The sequence below is a fragment of the Dromiciops gliroides genome, chromosome 2 (assembly GCF_019393635.1).
Source record: "Dromiciops gliroides isolate mDroGli1 chromosome 2, mDroGli1.pri, whole genome shotgun sequence".
NCBI lineage: Eukaryota > Metazoa > Chordata > Mammalia > Microbiotheria > Microbiotheriidae > Dromiciops > Dromiciops gliroides.
The window spans coordinates 512,536,284-512,561,034 of record NC_057862.1 but is presented as its reverse complement, the minus strand read 5'-3'; the positions used below and the strand labels follow the sequence as shown (position 1 = coordinate 512,561,034).

At 35.6% G+C, this 24,751-nt stretch overlaps 1 protein-coding gene across 1 annotated transcript in view; it reads left to right on the top strand.

Moving 5' to 3' along the window:
* Positions 1-24,751, top strand: part of CSMD1 (CUB and Sushi multiple domains 1) — a 2,580,735-nt gene that overhangs the window by 1,970,777 nt on the left and 585,207 nt on the right. The window contains 4 exon segments of the mRNA XM_043985743.1: positions 618-812; positions 3,322-3,460; positions 8,103-8,290; positions 23,736-23,924. Coding sequence (XP_043841678.1) covers positions 618-812; positions 3,322-3,460; positions 8,103-8,290; positions 23,736-23,924 — 711 coding nt within the window.

The window sequence follows — 24,751 nt, the reverse complement described above, 5'->3', positions numbered from 1 at the left end:
GGCAGAGATGAAGAAGGATTATTTCTCAGGCCAGGAGATGGCTTGTACAAGAGAACAGAGGGAATAGAGGATGGGAAAAAATCATGGAATAACTGATTAGTCAGTTTGGCTGAAAGGGCCAAAGCACCTAGAATGGTGTCTGGCAAAGTATAGATACTGAACTTTTTAAAAAATCATTTTTTCATTAATTTATTCAAAGTGTAGAAATATATGTAGTAATTTTTACTATGAAGATTCTACCCATTAACACACACATCTGTGTGTGTGTGTGTGTGTGTGTGATGTGTGTAATCTTCAGTCAATATACCTAAATATAGAGAGTAAAGCATAATGGATTGAGGATTTACCTTGTAGTTAGGAAGATATATGCTGCTTATGTGACCATGGTCAAGTCCATTAATTTCTCTGTGTTCCAGTAAACTTTCCAAGACTTTACATTACAGAAACTTTCAGGTGTGTATAATGCGGTATTTCCTGATAAAGAGCTTATCATACTGATGAAATCATAAATATCTCCTAAAAATAAAAAAAAAATTCATGTTTAACTATCAAGAAACCATTTTAAGATTTTTTTTTAAGTTTAGTCAATTAATTATTTATTTTCCCTTTCCACTTAGCATTTGGTCAGAATGAATGTCATGACCCTGGTATTCCTATAAATGGAAGGCGTTTTGGTGATCGATTTCTCTTAGGAAGTTCTGTTTCTTTCCATTGTGATGATGGCTTTGTCAAAACTCAAGGATCAGAGTCCATAACCTGTATCATGCAGGATGGAAATGTTGTTTGGAGCTCTACTGTACCACGTTGTGAAGGTATGTCTTTTCTGCTTTTTGATAGATTCAAGTTCTTGTCCTTCTTACTTCCTTTCAAACAAGAAGCACAAAACATTAGTAAGAATGCTTCCCAATTGTTTTTAGTCAATGATTTGAGTGTATTGCTTCTTAATACTACTAGAGGATATACCCAGAGACTCAATTCCAAAAATGAAATATTCCTCTAGCCTTTTTCTTTTTAGGTCTCTATGTCAGTGCCTATGTGTTGATTTCTGAAACAGAGTAGAAAAGAGTTTTAAAAGTAAAGTTTAAATTCACTGCAAATAAATACAACTGTTTTTTCAAACCTTTAGTTAGAAAGGCTTGTGTCCCTACAACATAGATCCAAAAGGCTCCTCCAGGCAGCTTCTACTTCCCCACTTCACCCCCTAGGAATATTCTAAGGTATGATGGTTTCAATGTTATGGCCCTGATTGCTCTAACCTTTAAGAAATTCTTTGCTATGTCTATAAAATTCCATATGAAAATATTTTTTATGAAAAATATTATTTATAGAATTAAAATGTTAAGTTGCTTGAATATTCTAGTCTTGTAGGTAGAGATAGCCTTTACATTATAAAATACTATGATTTACCTTAAAAAACCAGCTATTATAATTTTAGTGTCTTTAAATCCTCAGAAAGAATTAGGCATTTTTTGAAAGCACAAATATTACTTTTTTCAATGAGGCCATATGCAAAGTATTGTTTCCTTTGGTGTTCACAAATGGGTGTTTCATACTGATATTTAATTAAAATACAAATGGAAAGTTCAAAAGTTTCATTTTATATAGTTACAATTAATTTTTTCAATCAACTTAATATCTAAAAATTGTAGTCTCTGTGAGTATTTTTTTTTTAGTAAGGCAATTGGGGTTAAGTGACTTGCCCAGGGTCACACAGCTAGTAAGTGTTAAGTGTCTGAGGCCGGATTTGAACTCAGGTACTCCTGAGTCCAGGGCCAGTGCTCTATCCACTGCACCATCTAGTTGCCCCTCTGTGAGTATTTAAATGACAGGTTCTTAACCTAAGTCATGAACTTTTTTTTTTTTAAAGTATGGATAGATAGATTAGATAGACAGACAGACAAGGCAGACACAATTGCAATTAAGTTTCTTTTGTAATCTTATAAATTTTATGTCTTTAAAAGCATTTTTTCCAAGAAAGCATCAGTAGGTTTCACCAAACTGTCAAAAGGTTCATGATACAACAAAAGGTTAAGATTGTCTGCTTTAGTTGAATATAACTTTCTTCAAGAAATATAGGAATTTTTTGGTCTCTGCAGGGCTAACCTATGCAAAAGTATAATTGAACCAGAGTGAATTCAAACACTAAACTAGAAAAATCCCTAAGATTCATTAGTAATGGATGGCTCTGTCACAGTCTTTGCCTATGATACAGTTTTTTTGCTCCAAGGAATTTCCTTCATCAAAGTAGGAGTTGGCCATTTTTAAAACAGATAATAATACTAATAGTCCTATTTATATAGCTTAAGGTTTGCTAAGTGCTTTACATACATTATCTCTTTTAATCCTCATGAGAATTCGGTGAGGTAAGTGCTATAACTATTATTATCAGCTTTTTTACACTGCCTCAGCTGTAAGGAGCTGGGAAAAGTGAACCTCTGAATGGCATGTGACTTTCCCTGCTTTGTACAATCACCAAGCAGCTTGAGTGGGAATTTAAGCCGAGATCTTCCTTCCTCTGAGTCATGTTCCACCTATTATTTCATTTGGCTGTCTTTATAAAATATCATTTGACTTAAATGAAAGAAAATAAACATAAACTGAAGATGAAAAACTTGTTTTGGAAATCACATTTTCTGAATTAGAACAAAAGCTATGAGGTGTGTGCTTGAAAATTAATTTTATTCCAAATGAAATATAAATGTATTTCTTTCCATCCTGAAATAGTCTTCTTTAATTTGAAAAACTCCTACATAAGAATCCCTCTTCTGAGGGGAGGTTTGAATTAAGTGTCTGTTGCTCCACTATTTAGATTTTTTATGGAATTCAGCTTTTGTGAAATTTGTTTGATAAAAAAAAAGTTTTGTTTTCAAACTTTTAATAGTGAGCATGTAAATTATCTGATAAATTCTAATGTTAGGAAAATCTTTTCATGTAATGAAGAAAATCAAAGTTTAGCATATCTATACATGTGTATTACATTTACAATGTAACATGCATGGAGCAGTAAACTATAAGATAATTTACTATATCACAACCAATTTAGAACTATTTTTAAATACCTGTTGTATAACTAGAATTTAGTTACCATAAGCAATACAAAGAATTATGAGAAATATTGTTGGCCATCAGGAAACATATAGTGACCTTAAGGCAAACTTTTGTTCTATTTATTAAACTTTAGTAAATTTACCATTTAAGGAAAGTGACATCTGATAGCTATTTGTACTTACTTATTGTTATTATCATGCATCTATTATTCATTGAACTCAGTTTTTTTTTTTATCCTCTTAACTGAATCCTGTCTTTTCTATGAATTTTCAGCACCATGTGGTGGACATTTGACAGCATCAAGTGGGGTTATTTTACCACCAGGATGGCCAGGATATTACAAAGATTCTTTAAATTGCGAATGGGTTATTGAAGCAAAACCAGGACATTCCATCAAGATCACTTTTGATAGGTGAACATTTATTTTTATTATTGTACCAAAATTTACACACACACACACACACACACACACACACACACACACACACACAGTGGTGAAATGTTGTGGTTAACATTTAAGCTCTAGAGTCAAGCACATTTTGATGCATTCACTCCAACCCTCTCTTTTTATTTTAATTATACTGTGTTTTTCCTTACCACACTTACGTATCTTTTGTCAAAACACGTGGAATATGTCTTCATTTATCTATCAAAAAATACCATTGGAATAAATATGTATAATACTGAGTGAAACAACTTTATTTTTCCTTGTGTTTTGTTCCTACTGCACACAGTACTCCAGACATTCTGTAATGCAGTAACCCTACACAGGAAATATTATGTTTACTCTACATTTTATATTTGTAGCTGTTCTCTACATTTTTCAGTGGCTTTCTGAATTGAGAGCTATGGAGATCGATACTGTTGGTATTCTAGGATACATGTGTCTCAAAGGTTTGCAAAAATGCCATTAAATCAGCTCAGGAAGGTTCATTTCTTTGGGATGATGTTCCACACTGAAGAATTGAAGACCAAAAAATGATAAATTATCAGAGCTGTAAATGATACTAAAGATCATGGAGTCCAATCTTATTTTAAAGTTGAGGAACCTGACATCCAGATGGGTTAAGTGATTTGCCCAAGGATATAACAGGTTTCAAATAACAAAAAGGAATAGATTCACTTAAAAATGACCACCTTTCCAGAAATGATAATGGACATTATATTCTAGTGGAAAATTCTATTGCAAGAATTTAACACAGGTAGCAAGGCTATGAAACCTGAGTTTTGATATTCCTTTATCAACACCAGTTTGAGAGTTTTTTTGAAAGAAAAGTAATTTGCTTCTGTATACTCAATGATGGAAATTTTTAATCTATAAAGAGTTGTATTTTCTTCTATCTACTTTCTTTTTCCCCTTAGTATAGTGTTTTCCTCTACGTACCTGAATCTTTCCCCAAGATATTCCTATCATGTGTCTGCCTTCAAAAGCAACATGCCCTCTTCAGTGGGGCATGCTGTCCATAGTTTCAGTCAAAGAGACTTGCAGAAGGAAGCATTACATTATATATAAAATCACATTATGCTGTGGTTACAGAGAAGCTAGATCAATGAACAGAAATGTAATTTCACTCAAATATTTTCAAATTGTGCATCAAGGTCTTTGTAGAATTATATCTGTTAAGATGCCAAACAATGAAAATGATTCAGATTTTCTTGTTTTGAACATTATCCAGGGGATCTGCCAACTGAGCTGAGGACCATATTTGAAATTCAGTCTTGCTCATAGTTTCCACTAAAAAGAGAAGTAGAATCTGAAAACATGAGAGTGAGAACAAGCAGCAGAGATTTTCATTTCATGCTTAGTCATCCTTCAAGAACTAGAATTTAGCAACCTGATAATCACTGTGTCTTTAGAGGAAGTACTAAAGAAAGACAAAAAGACAAAGCTGGCACCCTTCTGTAACCACATGTTCCAGGCTGTGACCTGGTTCTGGCTCAGCCATATGGTACTAAAAGTAACTTTCCACACCCCCCACCCCAAGCCACAGTAACAAAGGTTAGGTCACTAGTCTAGTAAAAAGAATACACACACACACAGATACATATATACACACACACACAGATATATATATATATATAGATAGATATATATATATATATATATATATATATATATATATATATATCTGTGTGTGTGTGTGTGTGTATCTATGAATGTGTGTATGTATGCATATTTGCACTAAAGAGAGTGTAAATGGTTGAATAGATGCCCAGGCACCTTTATTCTAAAGAGCCCAACAATACTAATGTCCTGTGAAACTTTCAGAAAGCTTGACTCATTTTCTGCTTTAGATCTTCCTATTTCCTGCTCTGGAGTTAGTTAAATGTGATAGATTTTTTTTTTTAGAAAGTTAGTACCACAAACTTTTAAAGAACTTCTATTTGAATTTGGACAAGCCACTTATGCTCCTTGGGCCTCAGTTTCCTCATCTTTTAAATGAGGTGGTTGGACTCAATGGTCCTTAAGTTCCCTTCCAGCTCCAATTCTGTGATCCTATTAACTTCTTGGTTAAAAGACAGCGAATGAGTCTGATTCTCATGATGAAATAAGCTACTCCCTGAGAATGTTAGGCTTTTTCAGAAGCTGCGCTAGCTCTTCAAGGACTACAAGGTCCCATTTAGGAAATTGCCTCATTGCCCTTGAATGGGGCCTTCACTGCCTGAAATGGTACCCAAGTGGCCAGAACTTTATATAAAAATTATATTGCGCTAAATTTTCTTGATGTGTTAGTTACTTCCTGGAAGAAAAGTTAAGCACTTAAAGGAAGCTGTGTTAACTTCTGAAAGTTAATAAAGCATTTTGTAGTCTCTGAAATCCTTGTTTATCACATTGGATCCTAGTGCCCTGAAAGATTTAATGTAACTTTAGAAGACTCAGAATCCACTTTTTAAAGTATTCATTTTTTTTAAAGTTCTCCCATAAGGTCTGAACTTCTGCCTTTCTTAAAGATGCACAGTTTGCTTTTTTGTTTGTTTTTGGCAGTGAGAGTTAAGTAACTTGCTCAGGGTCACATAGCTAGTAAGTGTCAAGTGTCTGAGGCTGGATTTGAACTCAGGTACTCCTGAATCCAAGGCTGGTGCTTTATTCACTGTGCCACCTAGCTGCCCCAAAAGATGCACAGTTTTTAAGTTGCTCATGGTCATAATAAATAGATGCTCCTGAAATAATATGGTTAAAATTTATAACTCGTGCTAAACTAACTTTCCATTTTCAGGAGACACTCTTGAAAGATTCCTGAATAGGTTCAATTATCTTTATTTTGGCCATCTAGGTGGCACAATGGACAGTCCAGTGAGCTTGGAGTTAAGAAGACTCATGCTCCTGATGTCAAATCCAGCCTCAGACTAGGTATATAACCCTGGGCAAGTCACTTAACTTTGCCTCAGTTTCCTCATATGTAAAATGACCCAAAAAAGGAAATGACAAACCACACCAGTATCTTTGCCAAGAAAACCCCAGGTATCACAAAGAGTCAGACACAACTGAAATGACTCAACAACAATAACAACAAAATTTATATATTTTATAGCTAAAACAACTGTTTTATATTGGTATTTTAGCCTTTTAGATGTCTCAGTCTTAGAATGGATGAAAAAATACATTTTCCTTTTAGACATTGAATTGTGTTCAATAATTCTGTTTCACCAATACCAATACCCACACCCACATCCAAGGCTATCATTCAACAAATGAGGAAATGGAGGCTAAGAAAAAGTGGGCAAGTCATTTGTTTCCTTAGGATCACATTAACACTTAATGGCAGAATGGATAAAGCACCAGCCCTGGAGTCAGGAGGACCTGAGTTCAAATCCGGCCTCAGACACTTGACACTTACTAGCTATGTGACCCTGGACAAGTCACTTAACCCTCATTGCCCTGCAAAAACAAAACAAAACAAAACCAAAAACAAAAAACACTTAATGGCAGAGCTGTTATCAGAATTCAAATTGTATTATTTTTAATTATTAAGTACCAATATGTGGGCAGCTGGATGGTATGGTGGATAGAGTACTGGGCCAGGAGTCCAGAAGATTCTTCTTACTGAGTTCAAATCAGGCACATACCAGCTATCTGACCCTGGGCATGTCACTTAACCCTTTTTGCTTCAGTTTCATAATCTATAAAATTATTCGGAAAAAGAAATGGCAAACCATTCCTATATCTTTGCCCAGAAAACCCCAAATGGAGTCAAGAAGAGTTGAACATGACTGAAACAACTAAACATCACCTATTATAAACTAAGTTATGAGACCAAGCAAGATTAAATAAGGTACCATTACTGTGATGAAAAAAAAAACCCTCAAATTAATTTAAACTTTAAAATATAAAAAGCACTTACCTCACAATGACTTTCTGGAGGAGTTAGAAAAAGTATTACAATTCTCACTTTGCAAATGAGGAAATAGCTACTCAGAGAGATTGAGTCTCTGAGTCAAAGGTCTCTGAGTCACACAGGTGAGTAACTTGGCTCAAGGTCATACAACCTACACTGAGATTGGGACTCTCGACTACTAAATTTCAAATTTCATGAAACAGTGCCTACTCTACTGGAAAGAGTAGTGAGGGTTTTAGTGAAGATATCCTGATTTTAGCTCTAGCAGTCTTTCCATCTACTTTCCTATGTATCATTCTGTCTACTGTACCACATACTCAACTAGAATAGTGTCCCTTCCCACTGTACCACACTGCCTTCTTCTAGAAGAACATATTATTTTTTACTTAAATATATGTCTTTCTTACAAATCTCCATAACTATATTCTGTTATGAATTACGTTTTTGTAACTCAATCACATACATACAGGTCATGGAATTATAGGACTTAGAACTGAAAGAAATCTTAGATATCATCCCATCTCCTCATTTTACAGAGGAGTACATTAAATGCCACAATAGTAAAGTGACTTGCCCAAGGTTACTTGGCAGAGTCAGACCTAGAACCCAAGACTCCTAACTCCTGGTCTTGGGAACTTTCCATATACCATACTATTTCATTTTCATAGCTTATCAAGAATCTCTGCTTCACACTAAAATTTGTTTTCATATTTTCAGATTTCAGACAGAAGTCAATTACGACACCTTAGAAGTTCGAGATGGACCAGCTAATTCATCACCCCTGATAGGAGAATACCACGGGACCCAAGCACCACAGTTCCTGATCAGTACAGGCAACTACATGTACCTGCTATTCACTACTGACAATAGCCGTTCAAGTGTTGGATTTCTCATTCATTATGAAAGTAAGTCTGTGTTGTTGTCACTGTTGTTTTCCTGCTTAAATGATGACCAAAGAAACAGAGGCTAAAACATGAGTTTTGTTCTCTGCTAGTCATCCACTTCTGAGCTAATGCCAAAGGATTATTAAAGAATCACAGAATTTTAGATCAGAAAGGGAATTGAGCCATGTAGCCCAATCTACTATTTTTGCTTGGTGGATTTTGTTTTGCGGGGCAGTGGGGGTTAAGTGACCTGCCCAGGGTCACACAGCAGGTAAATGTCAAGCGTCTGACAACGGATCTGAACTCAGGTCCTCCTGAATCCAGGGTTAGTGCTTTATCCACTGTGCCACCTAGCTTCCCCAAGGGTTTCACATAGACCAAACATCTTACACCTTATACTAAAATAAGGAAAAAATGGGTACATGATTTAGACATAAAAGGTGATACCATGGGTAAATGAGGAAAGGAAGGAATGGTTTACCTCTCAGATTTATGGAAAGGATAACAGTTTATGTCTAAACAAGAGATAGGGGATATTATGAAATACAAAATGGATGATTTTGATTATAGTAAATTAAAAAGTTTTTGTACAAACAGAAACAACGCATCCAAAATTCAAAGGGAGACAGAAAGCTGGGAAACAATTTTTATAGATAGTAGTTCTGACAAAGACCTCATTTCTAAAATATATTGGGAACTAAGTCAATCCAAGTCATTTCCCAATTTAGAAATGGTCAAAGGATATGAACAGGCAGTTTTCTGATGAAGAAATCAAAGCTATCTATTATCATATGAAAAAATGCTCTAAATCACTATTGATTAGAGAAATGCAAATTAAAACAACTCTGAAGTACCACCCAGCACCTATCAGGTTGGGTAATATGACAAAAAAGGAAAATAATAAATGTTGGAGAAGTTGTAGAAAAATTGGAACACTAATGCATTGTTGGTGGAGCTGTGAACTGATCCAATCATTCTAGAGAGCAATTTGGAACTATGCCCAAAGGGCTATAAAGCTGCACATACCCTTTGACCCAGCAATATCACTAGGTCTATATCCCAAAGAGATCATAAAAAAGGGAAAATGACCGACGTACAAAAATATTTATAGCTGTTCTTTTTGTGGTGGCAAGGAATTGGAAATTGAGGGGATGTCCATCAATTGGAGAATGGCTGAACAAGTTGTGGTATATGAATGTAATGGAATACTATTGTGCTGTATATGAATGTAATGGAATACTATTGATGAGCAGGAGGATTTCAGAGAAACTGGAAGGGTTTACATGAACTGATGCTGAATGAGATGAGCAGAACCAGGAGCACATTGTACACAGTATCAACAACATTGCATGTTGATCAATTGTGATACACTTGACCCTTCTCCACAATACAATGGTCCAAGATAGTTCCAAAGGACTCATGATGGAAAATGCTCTCCAAATCCAGAAAAAAAAAAGAAAAAGAAAACTGTGGAATCTAGATGCAGACTGAACCATACTATCTCTATTTTTTTGTTTTTCTTTTTTGAGGATTTTCCTTTTTGCTCTGATTCTTCTAGCACAGCATGACTAATGCAGAAATATGTTTAATGTGATTGCACATATATAACCTATATCGGATTGCTTGCTGTCTTGGGCAGTATGGAGGGAGGGAGGGAGAAAAAATTGAAACTAGAAATCTTATAAAAACAAATGTTGCAAACTATCTCTACATGTAACTGGAAAATAATAAAATACTTTTATGAAAAAAAGAGGAGAGAAAAGAACTAACTAATGCTAATTTGTTAATCAGCAAGCATTTATTAAGCACTTACAATGTGTCTTGCACAGTGCTAGGCACTGGGAATATAAAGACAAAGAATGGAACAATCCTTACTTTCAAGGAGCTTATAATTTAATGAGGAAGAAAACAGGGTGTGTGTGTGTGTGTGTGTGTGTGTGTGTGTGTATGTGTGTGTGTGTAGATACACATACAAAGCAGATATAGATATATTCACATATACAACAGGAATATATATTCACACATGTATATATATTTGCATGTATGTGTTCACATATATACATAAAATCAGGAAATGCTTCAAACCTAGTGTTTAGTGATAATTTATAAACTAGAAAATTTTCCTGTTAAAATACATGAGCTAAGAAATTTATGTTATGTATCTACATGGCACCATGAGAATCATTTGGTTGTTTATCATTTGGGAGGAGACAAAGTATGATAGGTATTCCCTTTTCCCAGAAACAAGCTAAACATAATTCCAGTATATAATATATTTTACAATTTAAAGAATCTTGTACATGTTATCATATTTCTTCATCACTGTTCTACTAAATGTGTTTATGCAATTATACTTAACAGCTTCCCAGAAGATTCATCTTCCAAACTCCTTATTCAGGCATTGAAGGCCCTCCAAAATCTGGTTCCTATTTTACCTTTTTCAAACTATGTGATCCTGTACCCACTCCTGTATTCTGTAGTCCAAAAAACTCCTACCTAGCCAAACTATACTACTCATTTGATTTGCAATCAGAAAAGCTGTGTATGAGTTGTGGCTCCATTATTTATTATCGGCATTACCCAGAGTAAGTCATTTTTTCATTTGTAAAAACACACACACACACACACACCACACACCAAAAAACAAAAACCAGTCTCTTGATGCGGCACCTAGGTGGCAAAGTGGAAAGAGTGAAGGGCCTGAAATTAGGAAGACTCATCTTCCTGAATTCAAATCTGACCTCAGACACTTACCATGTGACTTTGGGCAAGTCACTTAACCCTGTTTGCCTCAGTTCCTTATCTGTAAAATGAGCTGTTGGAAAAAGAAATGGCAAATGACTCCAGTGTCTTTGCCAAGGAAACCCCAAGTGCTGTCCCATATAATGAATGACTAAACACAACCATCCTCTGATGTTGAATTTATCCTGAATTTTTAGCACCTCTATTCTTTTATTCACCATATTCTCTGAGTTTAAAATTCAGTTCCTTGGGGCAGCTAGGTGGCATGGTGGATAGAGCACCGGCCCTGGAGTCAGGAGTACCTGAGTTCAAATCTGACCTCAGACACTTAACACTTACTAGCTGTGTGACCCTGGGCAAGTCACTTAACCCCAATTGCCTCACTTAAAAAAAAATTCAATTCCTCCACCTTTTCATCTCTCCTTTCTCAATGGCCCATTATAAATACAACTCCCTCAATTAAATCCTACTTGATTCCACCAAGTAGAAGTGCTCTATTCTTTATCTGAATTCCTAGCATTTTTCACTCCTCTTCTATATTTATCATAGTCTAATTTGCATCATATTTCAGTCAATAAGTATTTAATAAGCACTTATTATATGCCAGGTATCTGTGTACATGCCTTACCTCCTTGTCTAATTTATATTATTTTCTTCCCTTGTTGCATGTACTAGACTCCTAATATGCTAAAATGAATGAATGAATGAAGAAAAGAAAGAAGGGAATGGGAAAGGTTCACAGAAAGGAAAGGCCCAAGAAATTTGTCAGACTCAAAACAGATATCAGCAATCTCCCTCTTAAATGAAACCTTTATTTTCATAATCACAGATTTTGAGAGTTGAAAAGGACCTCAGTAGCCATATAATTCAAATAATAGATGAAAAGATTCCAAACTATAACATTCCCCAATAGATGGCTTTTTACTGTCCACTTGATGATCTACAAGGATGCAAAAAACACCTCTCTAGACATCCTATTTAACCTTTGACCATTTCAAAGTATTAGAAAGTTGTTTTGTTTTGTTTTTTTCCTGACAAAGTGGAAGGCAAGAATGGGAAAAGTGAAGAAGAGAAGAAGGTGACAATCTGTTTTTTTTTTTTAATTTGGAATTAACTCTAGTAGCCTGAATTATACAAAAAATCCAATAACTTAAAGTTACTTGTTATTATACTAGAGTTCCTAGCAAGTAGCAGAATGATTTTTATTAATGTTATTTTGTCCACCTGGGGGCTAGAGGTCCAAATGAGAAGTCACTTGCTGATCAGGTGGGCAAAAGAGAAAGAAAATAATTTATCCACTGTCTAAGCAAACCCTTAAATCAGGCATTATATTACTTTCTTTTAAATTTTTTCTATCTCTTTTATGCTAGAGTAACTGATCTGGTAAGTGCTTTGAGTGGTTTTCTGCCCTAGAAACTGTTTTTATAAAAGTGGATAAATGGAGAAGAGAGAAGTATCTAGGGAAATCTAAATTTGCCCCCCAATTAGTACTAAATTGGGCATACCTCACCACATTAGATTGATGTGCCTAACTTTGAAATAGAGTCCACATACTTTAGCTTGCATGATGAGCTTAAATTGCTTTTGTTTGGTTGACTGGATCCATTGGGTCAATCATTCAAGCAGTCTTCTGCCCCAGATCCTCCAATTATGTGCATCCTGCCCTGAATAGATATTAAAGATACTTAGAAGCTGAAGATGTATAGTCTCCAGCAATTTAGATGATATTACCAGATCTATATGGATAACATTTTAAATGATGTTGAGATTTTCAAAAGCAAAATAATATTGAAAGTATTAAAAACTTTCCACCTCCCAAAACTCCACAACACATATTTCAAAGTACTATGTTGCTTAAACTTATTTTAAAATGGAAAGAATTGAAAAATTTTAAGTTTCTGTTTATCTTGTGGTTTGTCATTTTTTGTGTAATAAAACATTCACAAACCTATAACCCACAAATCTTTTTTTGTTAAATTCATTTTAATATATCTCATTTTACCTTTTGCCATGAAACAAAAAAAGAGGGGCGAGGGGAGCATAAATCATAGATTGCAAGCTCTAAGGGACCTCAGAGGCCTGTTTAATTTTATAGAGGAACAACTGAGGTACATGGAGGTGAAATAACTGATCTTAAGTCTCAGAGATAGTACATGTCAGAGATGGTATTTGAACCACAGCTCCCTGACTTCAAGGCAAGAGTTCTTTCCATACTATCAAAGTCTTGATTTTAGATAGAAATCCACCACCGCTCCCAACCTCTCCCCCTCCCCCATTTGCCCTAGTGGACATGGAGATATAAAGCTACTAAAGAAAGCTTTTTTTTTAACTTTCATGTATTATTTTTATTAGGTTGGCCTACCATGTGCCAGGCACTATTTGGGATACAAAAACAGGCCAAAGGCAGTTTCTGACCTCGAGGAGTTTACAATCTAATGGGAGAAACAACATGAAAACAAATGTATACAAACTAAGCCATATTTAGGGTAATAGGACATAATTAACAAAGGGAAGGTACTAAAATTAAGAGAGGATGGGGACAACTTTCAGTGAAATATAACATTTTAGTTGGGACTTAAAGGAAGCCCAGGAAGCCAGTTGACCAAATTGAAGACAGAGAGCCTTCTAAGCATGGGAGACAGCCAGGAAAAAATACCTGGAGACAAGGGATGGAGTGTCTTTTTCTGTGGGACGTCCAGGAAGCCAGTGTCACTATATCAAAGACAACATGATATGGAGTAAGGAGTAAGAAGACTGGAAAGATGGAAGGGAATTAGATTATGAAGTGCTTTGAATGACAAACAGAACATTTTGTATTTGATTCTGGAGACAATAGAAAGCCACTGGAGTTTATGGGAGAGGAGTTAACATGATATGATCAGACCTATACTTTATTAAAATCACTTTTTGTAGCTGAATGGAGTATGAATTACAGTGGGGAGAGAATTGAGGCCAGCAGACCCACTAGCAGACTATTACAACAGTCTAGATATGAGGTGATAAGGGCCTAGACTAGAGGGTGGAAGTGTCAGAGGAGAGAAGGTAGTATATTTGAGAGGGGAAATCAACAGGTCTTGGCAACAGATTGTATATGGAAGGTGAGAAAGAGTGAGAAGTCCAGAATGACTCCTGAGAGAATGTCATAATTTTGGAGAGAGTAGCTTCTGTGGAGTGATAAGCTCTAGAACCAGATTGTAAGAGGTTAGTACAAGAGAGAGGAAAGAGGAAGCACCTATTGTGGATGAGCTTTTTGAGGAATTTAGCTACAAAGGGAAGAAGAAATATAGTATAATAGTTAGCAGAGATGGAATAATCACGTTAAGACTTTTTCAGTATAGGTAGGTAATAGAGAATGAGCCAGCAGACAGGAAGAGATTGAAAAAAAAGTGAAAGTACTGGGATGATAGAGGAGGCAATTTCTTGGAGGAGATGAAATGGAATGGGTTTGCTGGAACAAGTAAAGGATTTGGCCTTCATAATGAATAAGGTCACTTCATCATATGAGACAGGAATGAAAGAAGAGATAGTAGCAGACAGTATCTGGGTGATACGAGATAAGAAAGAGGGGAGAAGAGTAAGCTTACAGTGAATGGCCTCAATATTTTTTGTAAAATATGAGGCAAAGTTCTCAGCTAAAGGAGGGGAAGGAGGTTTGAAATGGGTTGACATGTTTGAAAAAGACACTTTGGAGAGTTAAGAAGGAAGCTATTCTATGATTATCTAGCAGCAGTGAAGTCCTCGTTGAGATTGTATAACATAAATTTGTAGTGGACTCAATCAGAAGAGTTGCATGATTTCCTTAATCTTCATTCAGTAGCACATGTCAACGGAGCAAATGATTAGAGTGCTCCAAACCTGAGGTATGGCTGGACTGGGGGATTCAAGAGATAAGGGTAGTGTAAAATTGAATCAGTTCACAAAGGGTTCAAAATGGGGAGAAGAGAAAAGAGAGGATAGTGCAAGGGAGATGGCCTTTATGAGAATTGAGGGGCCAAGGGTTTGGAGGTCACAATTTGGATTAGAGTAGGGTTTTTTATAAGGGAAATCAGAGAGGTAAAAAAAAAATCAAGAGATGAGGGTATTTCAAAATTCTTGAACACACATGTTTACATTTGGGGCTGATGGCAAGATCAAGAGAATGAACATTTTTATGTGTGGCTAAGACATGGTAGAGGTGTAGCTCATGATAAATGAGTAGGTTGAAGAACTGAGCAGTTGGGGTTTTTGTGGGAGAGTCGGTCTGTATTTTGAATTCCCTAAGTACGAGGCAAGAATTTAGCAGGAGAGAAAAATTATGAGCCAGATACCAAATACATTGAGAAAACAAGGGTAGTGACCGGGGTTCTATAAGCAATGGCTACCAGGATTTTGATTGGGTAGTAGATGTGTGTGTATACAAAGGATATAGAGATAGAGCAGTGTTGGAGATAGCCTGTATTGTCACTATACTGGGGGAAATGATCCACAGATAGAAGAGGATGCTAAGAAGAAAATCACATGTATGTTCTAGTGAAGAAATAGGTGAATGGAAAGAATGATGACAGTATTAATATTTCTCCTATTCTATCCATCTACAGTTGGTGCCTCCAGATAGTGGGAATGGGACTGGTATATACATGATAGCAAATAGACCTATAGAGAGATTTAATAGCTATCATTTTATAGTGCTATAAGGTCTGTACTTTATAGATATTAACTCAATTTATTCTCAAAACAAGCCTGGCAGATAGGTACTATTATGATGTCAATTTGACAGTAAGTCAAACAGAGGTTAAGTGACTTGTCTCAAGTTACAAAGCTACTAAATATCTATTTGAACTCTGGTCTTGCTGACTCCAAACCCAGTTCTACCAACTAGCAACCTCTAATAATAGCTTAGTTTACAGACGACTTTAGGGTTTGCGGAACAATTTATGACATAAGCTCACTTGTATCTCATAACAACCCGGTGAGATAGGTGCTATTATTATCCCTACTTCACAATTGAGGAAATGAGGCTGAAAGAGATCAAGTGTCTTGCCCTGAGCAGGCAAGAGAGACTGGTTGAGAATGGAATGATCAATCAGTCTAGTTCTAGTATCCATGGGTTTGGGGAGATTGGATCTCTCTTCCCTTGTATTGCCATTGAGTTATTGTGTTCAGAAGCAATGTTCTATCATGTCTGTGTCATTTGAAGGTCTTGTTGCTCCAGAGCCTGCACAAAACAAAATATCCATAATTCCCTGCCTGGAGAGAAGTGGTACCTGGTGAAAAAGATTAATTGTGACACAGAAAGTATTCCTTGAACAACAGAAAGGATTTCATCTTGGGAATATGGGAGAATCAGAAGGGCATTCTAGGAATGAGGGGGTTGACATTATATCCAGCCTTACAAATATCCAAAAAACATTTTTAGTCATTGCTTTTTTCACCAAAGTCTGAAATAGATGCTTTACTCACTAAGTTAAAGCACTGACACTACTATTAGAATATGTACAGATATCATTTACTTATTACTGCACTGATAGCTTGTTAGCCCTAAAGTGCAGGGCATGAGTCACTTTTCATTTTTTAATCCCTAGTGCCTAGCACAGTGCCAAGTACAAAGCAGATCCTTCATGAATGTTTGTTGAGTGAATTTTTTGATAATGTAGGTAATTGTCTTCTATTAAGCACTTAATTTGAGTTAACCTATTCTATTAGTACATCAAGTATCATATATTCCAAAGAAAACCAAGAAATTCCAGGAGTCTTGAGAGCTACCATAAATGAATTCAACATCCTAAGCCAAGATAACAAAATGCATGATTGGGTGCCAAAAGAACCAGCAGATAAAATTGCGAAGGCACTGTCAGGGGCATCAGAGATCAAGGCCTACTGTAGAATTAGAGAAGATCTGAGGTCCCATATTTTCAGGAAAGGAGTATTTTGTATATAAAATGCAGGCCAGTAAACTTGGCTTCAATTTTGGGAAAATTCTAATAACATTTTTATTGATGTTGTCATGATTATTGTTGTTGTCATTGTTAAAGTTATGGTTAGTAAATATATAGAAGGAGAAGCACTGATAACAAAAAGCCAGCATGATAACTTCATCAAGAATAGTTCACGCTAGACTAACCTAATTTCCTTTCCGACAGAGTTTTTGTATTAATAGATCAGGCAACTATTGCAGTTTGCCTAGTTTTTAGAATTTGACAAAGCCTCTCGTGCTATTCTTATAGATGAAATGGAAAAATATATATAGGCTATAAAATTAAAGGTAGATTGAAAACTGGTTGAATGTTTGGACCAAATGATGAGCCATTTAGAGGCAATATAAATGCAGAAAGAGGATTGTAGTAGTGTGACCCTGCCCTACTTAACATTTTTATCAACAACTTGGATAAAATTGTTAAGGTGTGCTTATCAAATCAGATGATACAAAGGCCCAGAGGAAGAGCAAACATATTGAATGACGGAATCAAGATCTAAAATTATTTTTGCAGGCTATAATATTGAATCTATTAAGATGAAATTTAATAAGGAAGAAAGCAAAATTTTATACTCAGTTTCAAAAAAAATCCATTTAAAATACCAAACAGGGAAAACTATATAGCAATTCATCTAAAACATATTTATTGGACTGCAAGCTCAATATAATTCTTTTTTTTTTTCTGGGCAATTGGGGTTAAGTGACTTGCCCAGGGTCACATAGCTAGTAAGTGTTAAGTGTCTGAGGCCAGATTTGAACTCAGGTACTCCTGAATCCTGGGCTGGTGCTCTATCCACTGTGCCACCTAGCTGCCCCTCAATATAATTCTATAGTGTGATATGGAAGCCAAGAAAACTAAGTTGATCTTAGGATACATAAAGAGAGGATTAGATTTCAGGAATAAAAAATTGGTAGTGTCCTGGTTAGATAATATCTGGAGTATTATGTTTAGTTCTGAACACCACCTTTTAGGTTAGATATTGATAGGCTAGAGAGTATAGAAGGGAGAAGTCTCAAAATGATGAAGGGCCTTGAGATCATGTCTTATGAGAATCAGTCAAAGGAATTAAGGATGCTTAGCCTTAAGAAGAGAAGATGGAACAATGGATAAATGTTGCAAAGAAGTAAATTCAAGTTTGATATCATAAAAACAACTTCATATTAATTAGAGCTATGCAAGAGTAAAATGGGCCACCTTTAGAGATAGCGGGTTTTTCTTCACTGGAAATCTTCAGTCATTGGTTAGATAACTTCTAGAATACAAAGAAAGTATCTTTTTTCAAGAATTGGTTTGGACTAGATGATATCTAAAGTGCTTTCTGACTCTGAGATTATGTATTCCTATGAAGTGGGCTCAGGTAAACATAATAGGATAGTAAAGTTGTGATGGGGAATAGAATCAGGGAAAAGGTCAAGCACAGAATTTTCCTAAGGTAAAGCATTGGAAAATCCCAGCAGGAGGACAGTAGATCTCTGGAAAGGTGAGTGAATAGAAAGGATAAATAGAGTAGGGGGAGCAATAGACACAAAAAGGAAGATAGAGGAATACTGATTTTCATATCCATTGAACCTATATTGAGGGCCAACCCTGCCTACAATCCTCCAAAACTTTAGCCTAAATTAGCAAACATTTGTTTTTAAGATGCAGTGTTTTATTGTCTTTTTTGTCCCATCTTTAGGCTCAGCAGAGATTACCAAAAAATTTGTGCTTTGCTCAATAATTAATACCTCCCATCTATCCCTCATACAGACATTTCAAAATTTCCTTTTATTGAGGTACATAGAATTGGAAATGGGACAGTCACATTGTTCTTAGGAATGAATTAATTCAGCAGTAACACTCTAAGAAGGGTCAGGTGATAGAAACTGTGAATTTGGAAGGGATTTTCTGAATCTTCTCTATAACAGTTTTGAAGACTTTTTTTTTTTAATCAAGCCCTGTTTGAAGTTCTGGTGATACAATAACAATGAATCGTCATTAACATTAGAAAAAAGAAAGAAAAAATAAGTAGTATTCCATTGTAGCATACCATTTTATTGTTCTATATTATATAAACTATAAGACACAATCACTTTGCATAATAGCCATTAAAACCTACTCCACCCTAAAGATAGCAATTTGTTTATTTTTAATTTTTGAGTCATCCACAGCTTTAAAATTCACTTTCATTTGTGCTAGATTTTAAAATAGAAGGATATGAATGCCATATTTTCATTTATTTAAAAAGGTTAAGATTTTTTACCAATAATGACTTTATTTTTACAAAAAAAAAAGACAACCGAGGTGGAGATCTATAACAGATATCTACTACCATACCCAATATGCAAATAGAACTGTGATCACATTAGTTTATATCCTTTTTTTTTTTTCAGTAATTCAGATAACAACCTAAGTTCATTCATCCTAGGACATGTTTCCCTATTTCTTCTCATAAGTTTTACATCAGGAATACATCAAACATGATAGGTGCCATTTTTTTTTCTTCAATTTCCCTTGCTGATGCTTGAAATATTAGACTGTAAGGAAAAAGGGATAAAAGGAAGGAATAGGTATAGGGGACATGAAGTGACAGATGCAAATGTATACAAGAGGGAAAACAGGGAAATGACTCTAAGCCTGGAGTCCCTTGCTTCAAATTGATGACCTAGGGGCAGTTAGGTGGCACAATGGATAAAGCACTGGCCCTAGATTCAGGAGGACCTGAGTTCAAATCCAGGCTCAGACACTTAACACTTACTAGCTGTGTGACTTGCAAATAAAAATAAGTAAAAAACAAAACCAAAAAAAACAAATGGATGACCAATACTAAGAATTGGGACTAGGACTCCAGGGCTGTGATTTATACAAACACATATAGTACATGCAAATATACTGCTTGATTGTTCTTGAAATATTGGATTCTTGATGGCTGTTGTGAAGCTAGGCAACTAAAAAATAAAAATAAAAGCCTTACTTGCAACTCATATATAGTGATATACTTTCATGTTTTTCAGATGTTCATTTTGTAACAGATACCAGAATTCTGGATTATGTACTTTGTTTTAGCAAAGCACTTGCCTTATAGTAAGAGAGCTAACTGCTTCTTTCATTCATTCATCCATTTTGTCTCATAAAAAGAAGACTAATATATGTTATTTTTCTAAATAGCTGTTAAAACACTGTGGGGGCAAACTGATAAAATGTAATCTTATCGAGTTTGTTTTATTCTTTGCATTTCTATCCCCAGTGCCTAGCTCAGTACCTGGCACTTAATGGGTACTTAACATATACTCATTGATTAATTGTTAATCTGAAGTATATTCCTGATTTCAGTTTAATTCACTATGTTTTTTTTCCTTCTGTGTGTGTATGTTGAGAGAGGAGGGGAGGGTAGCTCCAATCCTCCCATATGTTCATCATTTTTTTACACACACAGACACGGACACACACATACACACACAGAGACACACACACATACGTGTGTTTGAGCCCATAAACAGATGAAACTCTGGAATTGAAAAATCATGTTTTAGGTTGCTATCATGCTTTAAGTATCCCCACTTTCTGAGAATGTTATATCTAGGCTGTCATACCTTAGAATGTACATTCTTTTTTTTTTGAGGGGCAATGAGGGTTAAGTGACTTGCCCAGGGTCACACAGCTAGTAACTGTCAAGTGTCTGAGGCTGGATTTGAACTCAGGTACTCCTGAATTCAAGGCCGGTGCTTTCTCCACTCTGCCACCTAGCTGCCCCCAGCGTGTACATTCTTAAGCTATTTTTGTGTCACAGGCCTATTTGGCACTCTGGTGAAGCCCATAGACCCCTTCTTAATTTTTTTTAATTACATAAATTAAGGAAATGCTAAGCTCTTTAGAACTTAGTGAAAATAAAAGATGGTTTTTGTTACCATCCAGTTTATGGAATCAATTGATAGATTCCTAAATTCACCCCATGAAATCTATCTACGTATCTTTTATGAGTCTGTGCACTCTATGTTAAGAAGCTTTACTTTAGAGTGAAAGAATAGCATTTCAGACACTCATTTTACATATGGCTGTTTTGCAGTGGATGTCAGTGTTTCCAATATCTTGTAATAATTCTAGTAGTCTGTGTGAATTATAAACAGACTAATTTGACAACCAGTTAACAATAGTTTTTTTAGATTCTTTTCACCAAGCTATTGTTTCTTCTCTTTCCCATCCATCCTTCACAAAGCTGTCAGACCATCTTGCTAGAGGACAGAATGGCTAAAGCACTAATTACTCTTGCAGACAAGAAAATCTGAGTTGGAATATCGCCTCACAGGTTTAAGTATTATATTTCCTGAGGCAAATCATTTAACCTCTTTCAGCCTCAGTTTCCCGATCTATAAAATGTGAAGAAGAATAACACCTATCTCATAGGGTTGTGAGGATAGAATGAAATAACATGTGTAAAGGGCTTTGCAAAGCTTCAAATGCTATATAAATGCTAGCTACAACTATTATTATTGTTATATGTTTGTCTCCTGCTCAAAAATTTCATTAGTTCCCTCATGGTAATTAAAGTCATGCCTAATGTGGCTCCCATCTACTTTTTTTTAACTTCATTTTTATCCTACTTCGCTTCGTTTTATATTATAAGCAGAATGTATTGCCGGGTATTCACTGTACTTGACATTTATCTCCTACTGCCATGCATTTGTGTAAGAATCCCTCATGTTGGCATATTTTAGATGCTTTAGCCATATTATAACATAAATATATTCTAACCTTAGGAGGAGCATTTTATACATACCTTGAAGGAAAGAACTGTTTTTAATGTCTTTGCTTCTTCTGCACTTTGTACAAAATCTTGTACATAAATACATATGCATATAAAAATTGCTGGATGGATGAATTATAAATATTATTTACTCATTTTATAAATATCTTAATTTTTTAAATTCCTTTTTGCTTTTTCTGACATACTTTCTCATAAAAAGCAAAAGGATAAAAAATAAAGGAGGGGAAGCTACAGAATAGAAATAGAATAAAACCCTGGATTTTTTTTTAAAAAAAGGCATTATAGTGTTATATTCACTACTGTAGGGGCTCAATTTAATATGGGGAGAGTTCACTGGGTGGCTCGAGAGTTCATTGGGTGGCTCGCTGTAATACTGGGGTTTGGAAAATAATGAGGGACCTTTAGGTCCAAAGTTTCCGCCCTTCCAAACTGCCTTTTTTTTTTTTATTTCTCCCAGGCCAATAAGAAAGGATATCAACAGCCTCTTTTCCACAAACAAGTCAAGTTTTATTAATGGGAATAAAATATATAACAAAGGTGAAATTAATAAAGCCAGTGACAAGGGAATAGGTGAAGAGGAAAATGGATAAGCTCCCTGGCTCTAGCAAGGACTGACACAATCCCCAAACTTGCTTCCAACTCAGCTAATTCGAATAGCCAGCTTCATTTCTATTAACTCACCACCTGGGGTCCCTATTTTCTATAGGAGTCAACTGCGTAGCCCCTCTCCAGTCTGCTCTTGGAAGCTCACCTAGAGGAAAGCCAGCTCCCACCCTCAGCGTTCTCTTTCCTACTTTTTCTCTCCCTCTCCCAAAAGGGCGGTCCTTCACGTTGCAAGGCTGAGATTGGTCCCCCTGGTGACATCAGCAGTATACATCACTCAGGGCAGGCCAGGTGTGGCCTATATCTAATCATCTCAAGTAGGTACTTAGTTGGTTTCTCAAACAATACTAAATCAATCAGGTGTAATCCCTGGGCATCTGCCAAATTCCATTAGTTTATCAAACTACCATGAATAATGTAGACACTGGTTCAAAGTTGAATGGAAGAAATGTAAATTTCTTTATGGTAAGTATTTTGTAAATACTGGTTTTAGAAAGTCAAAGGTAACATTGTTCTGTTTTGTTTAATTTTGTTTTTTAAATAGTGCCTCTAACACTTTGCATAGTGCCTAGCATATAGTCGGTGATGAATTAATGTGGATTGATTGATTAAGTGAAGTATGGGGCACCAGCATTTAGCTAACTAAATGTGACTAACAAATGACATATTAGGAAGATAGTATGTGGAAAAATATAATTTCTGAATATGAAGGGGTTGGACTTAATAACTTCTAAAGTCCATTCCTACTTTAAATCTGTAATCCTATAATTCCTTATGGAAATCTATGAATTAAAAAAATATATAATTTGCATGTCTATAAATAGAAAACTAGTTCATTTCAGCAATACCATGTTTTCAAAATATTGCTGAACTCATTGCCTCACTGTTTTGAAGTACCTGAAAAAGTCCAAAATGAACTTTCTGCTTTAGTCTCTAACTTCTAAGTACTTTTCTGTAAAGGCTTCAACTGTCTCTTTTAACAATCTGTCATATATTTTACAGCGATGCACCTTGCTGGGATATTGCAAGGGTTAATGAAGTAAATCCAGTAAGAACGTTGAGTTCTTTGCCAAAAGATATTATTTTAAGAAATGACCATTAGCCATTTTTCAAGACTAGGGCTTCTTAAACTTTTTCTACTCACTACTCCTTTTGCCCGCAAAATTATTATGTGACCCTAGCTATGTAGGTGTACAAAATAAGTCTACATAACCTTATACTGTTGCCAAATTTTTTGCAACCCCCACAATCAGTTACATAATCCCATATGGGCTTGTGAACCACAGTTTAAGAACCTAGGTTCTAGAGTTTTGAGAGACATTAGACATATTTTCTATGGGTCAGAACATTTTACTTTTCCTTTTGGAAAGTTAGTGCTTCTTCCCCAACATGTATTTTATTCATTTTTGTTTGTTTGTTTTAGGTGTGACACTGGAGTCAGATTCCTGTCTTGATCCAGGGATCCCTGTGAATGGTCATCGCCATGGTAATAATTTTGGCATCAGGTCTACAGTGACTTTCAGTTGTGATCCAGGATATACATTAAGTGATGAGGAGCCACTTGTATGTGAAAGAAACCATCAGTGGAATCATGCATTGCCAAGTTGTGATGGTAGGTAAAACCTGACCCCCACCCACCCCTCCAAAAAAAAATGAAGATGCAGAGAGAGAAAATAAACTAACCAATAAAAGTTTCTGAAAGAAAAGGGAAAGAGACTAGGATAGGGGCAGATATGGGATTTCACTGGTATAAGAAACTCTCATTTGAAGAAACTCCCTGTGCTGATGCCTCTTAGTACCTTCTCTTATAGTCAGAGAACTAGTCAAACAATTAAGGAGTTACATGGCTTGTCCAGAGTCATAGCCAGTATATTTCAGAAGTAGAACTTGAACCCAGCTAGTCATAGTGTCATGTCCAGTTATCTAACCACTCGTCCATAACACATCTGGAAGCATTCGTTTATTTAGCATCTGACCAAAAAGTTTTGCTTTACATATTGACTTATCTTCCACTTAATAGCTATTCATATTGTGAAATAAATTGTACTTTTAAAACTGAGATTCTCTATGGCACAATTTTCTCCAGTAGGCACAAGAACACTAGAAGAGAATGCAAGGTACAATTAATTTTGAGTTGGAAGACTTGACTTGGAATTCTAGCTCCCTTACCTGTGTGACACTGGGCAAGTGATTTCCCTGCTTTAAGTATTAGTTTCGTCATCTGACAAATGAGAGATAGGCCAAAAGATTCCTAAGATCATTTAGCTGTATTAGTAGTATTTAACATAAAAATTAATATTTAGGCAAACTTCACTTTATAACATTTGGCTGATAATGATTCACATTGAAAATTCCCAGTCACTTTCAATCATATTGTCATTTCCAAAAACTAGAGCATTTAGCCCACAAACTTTCTGACGTGTTTCAACTTACATGGCT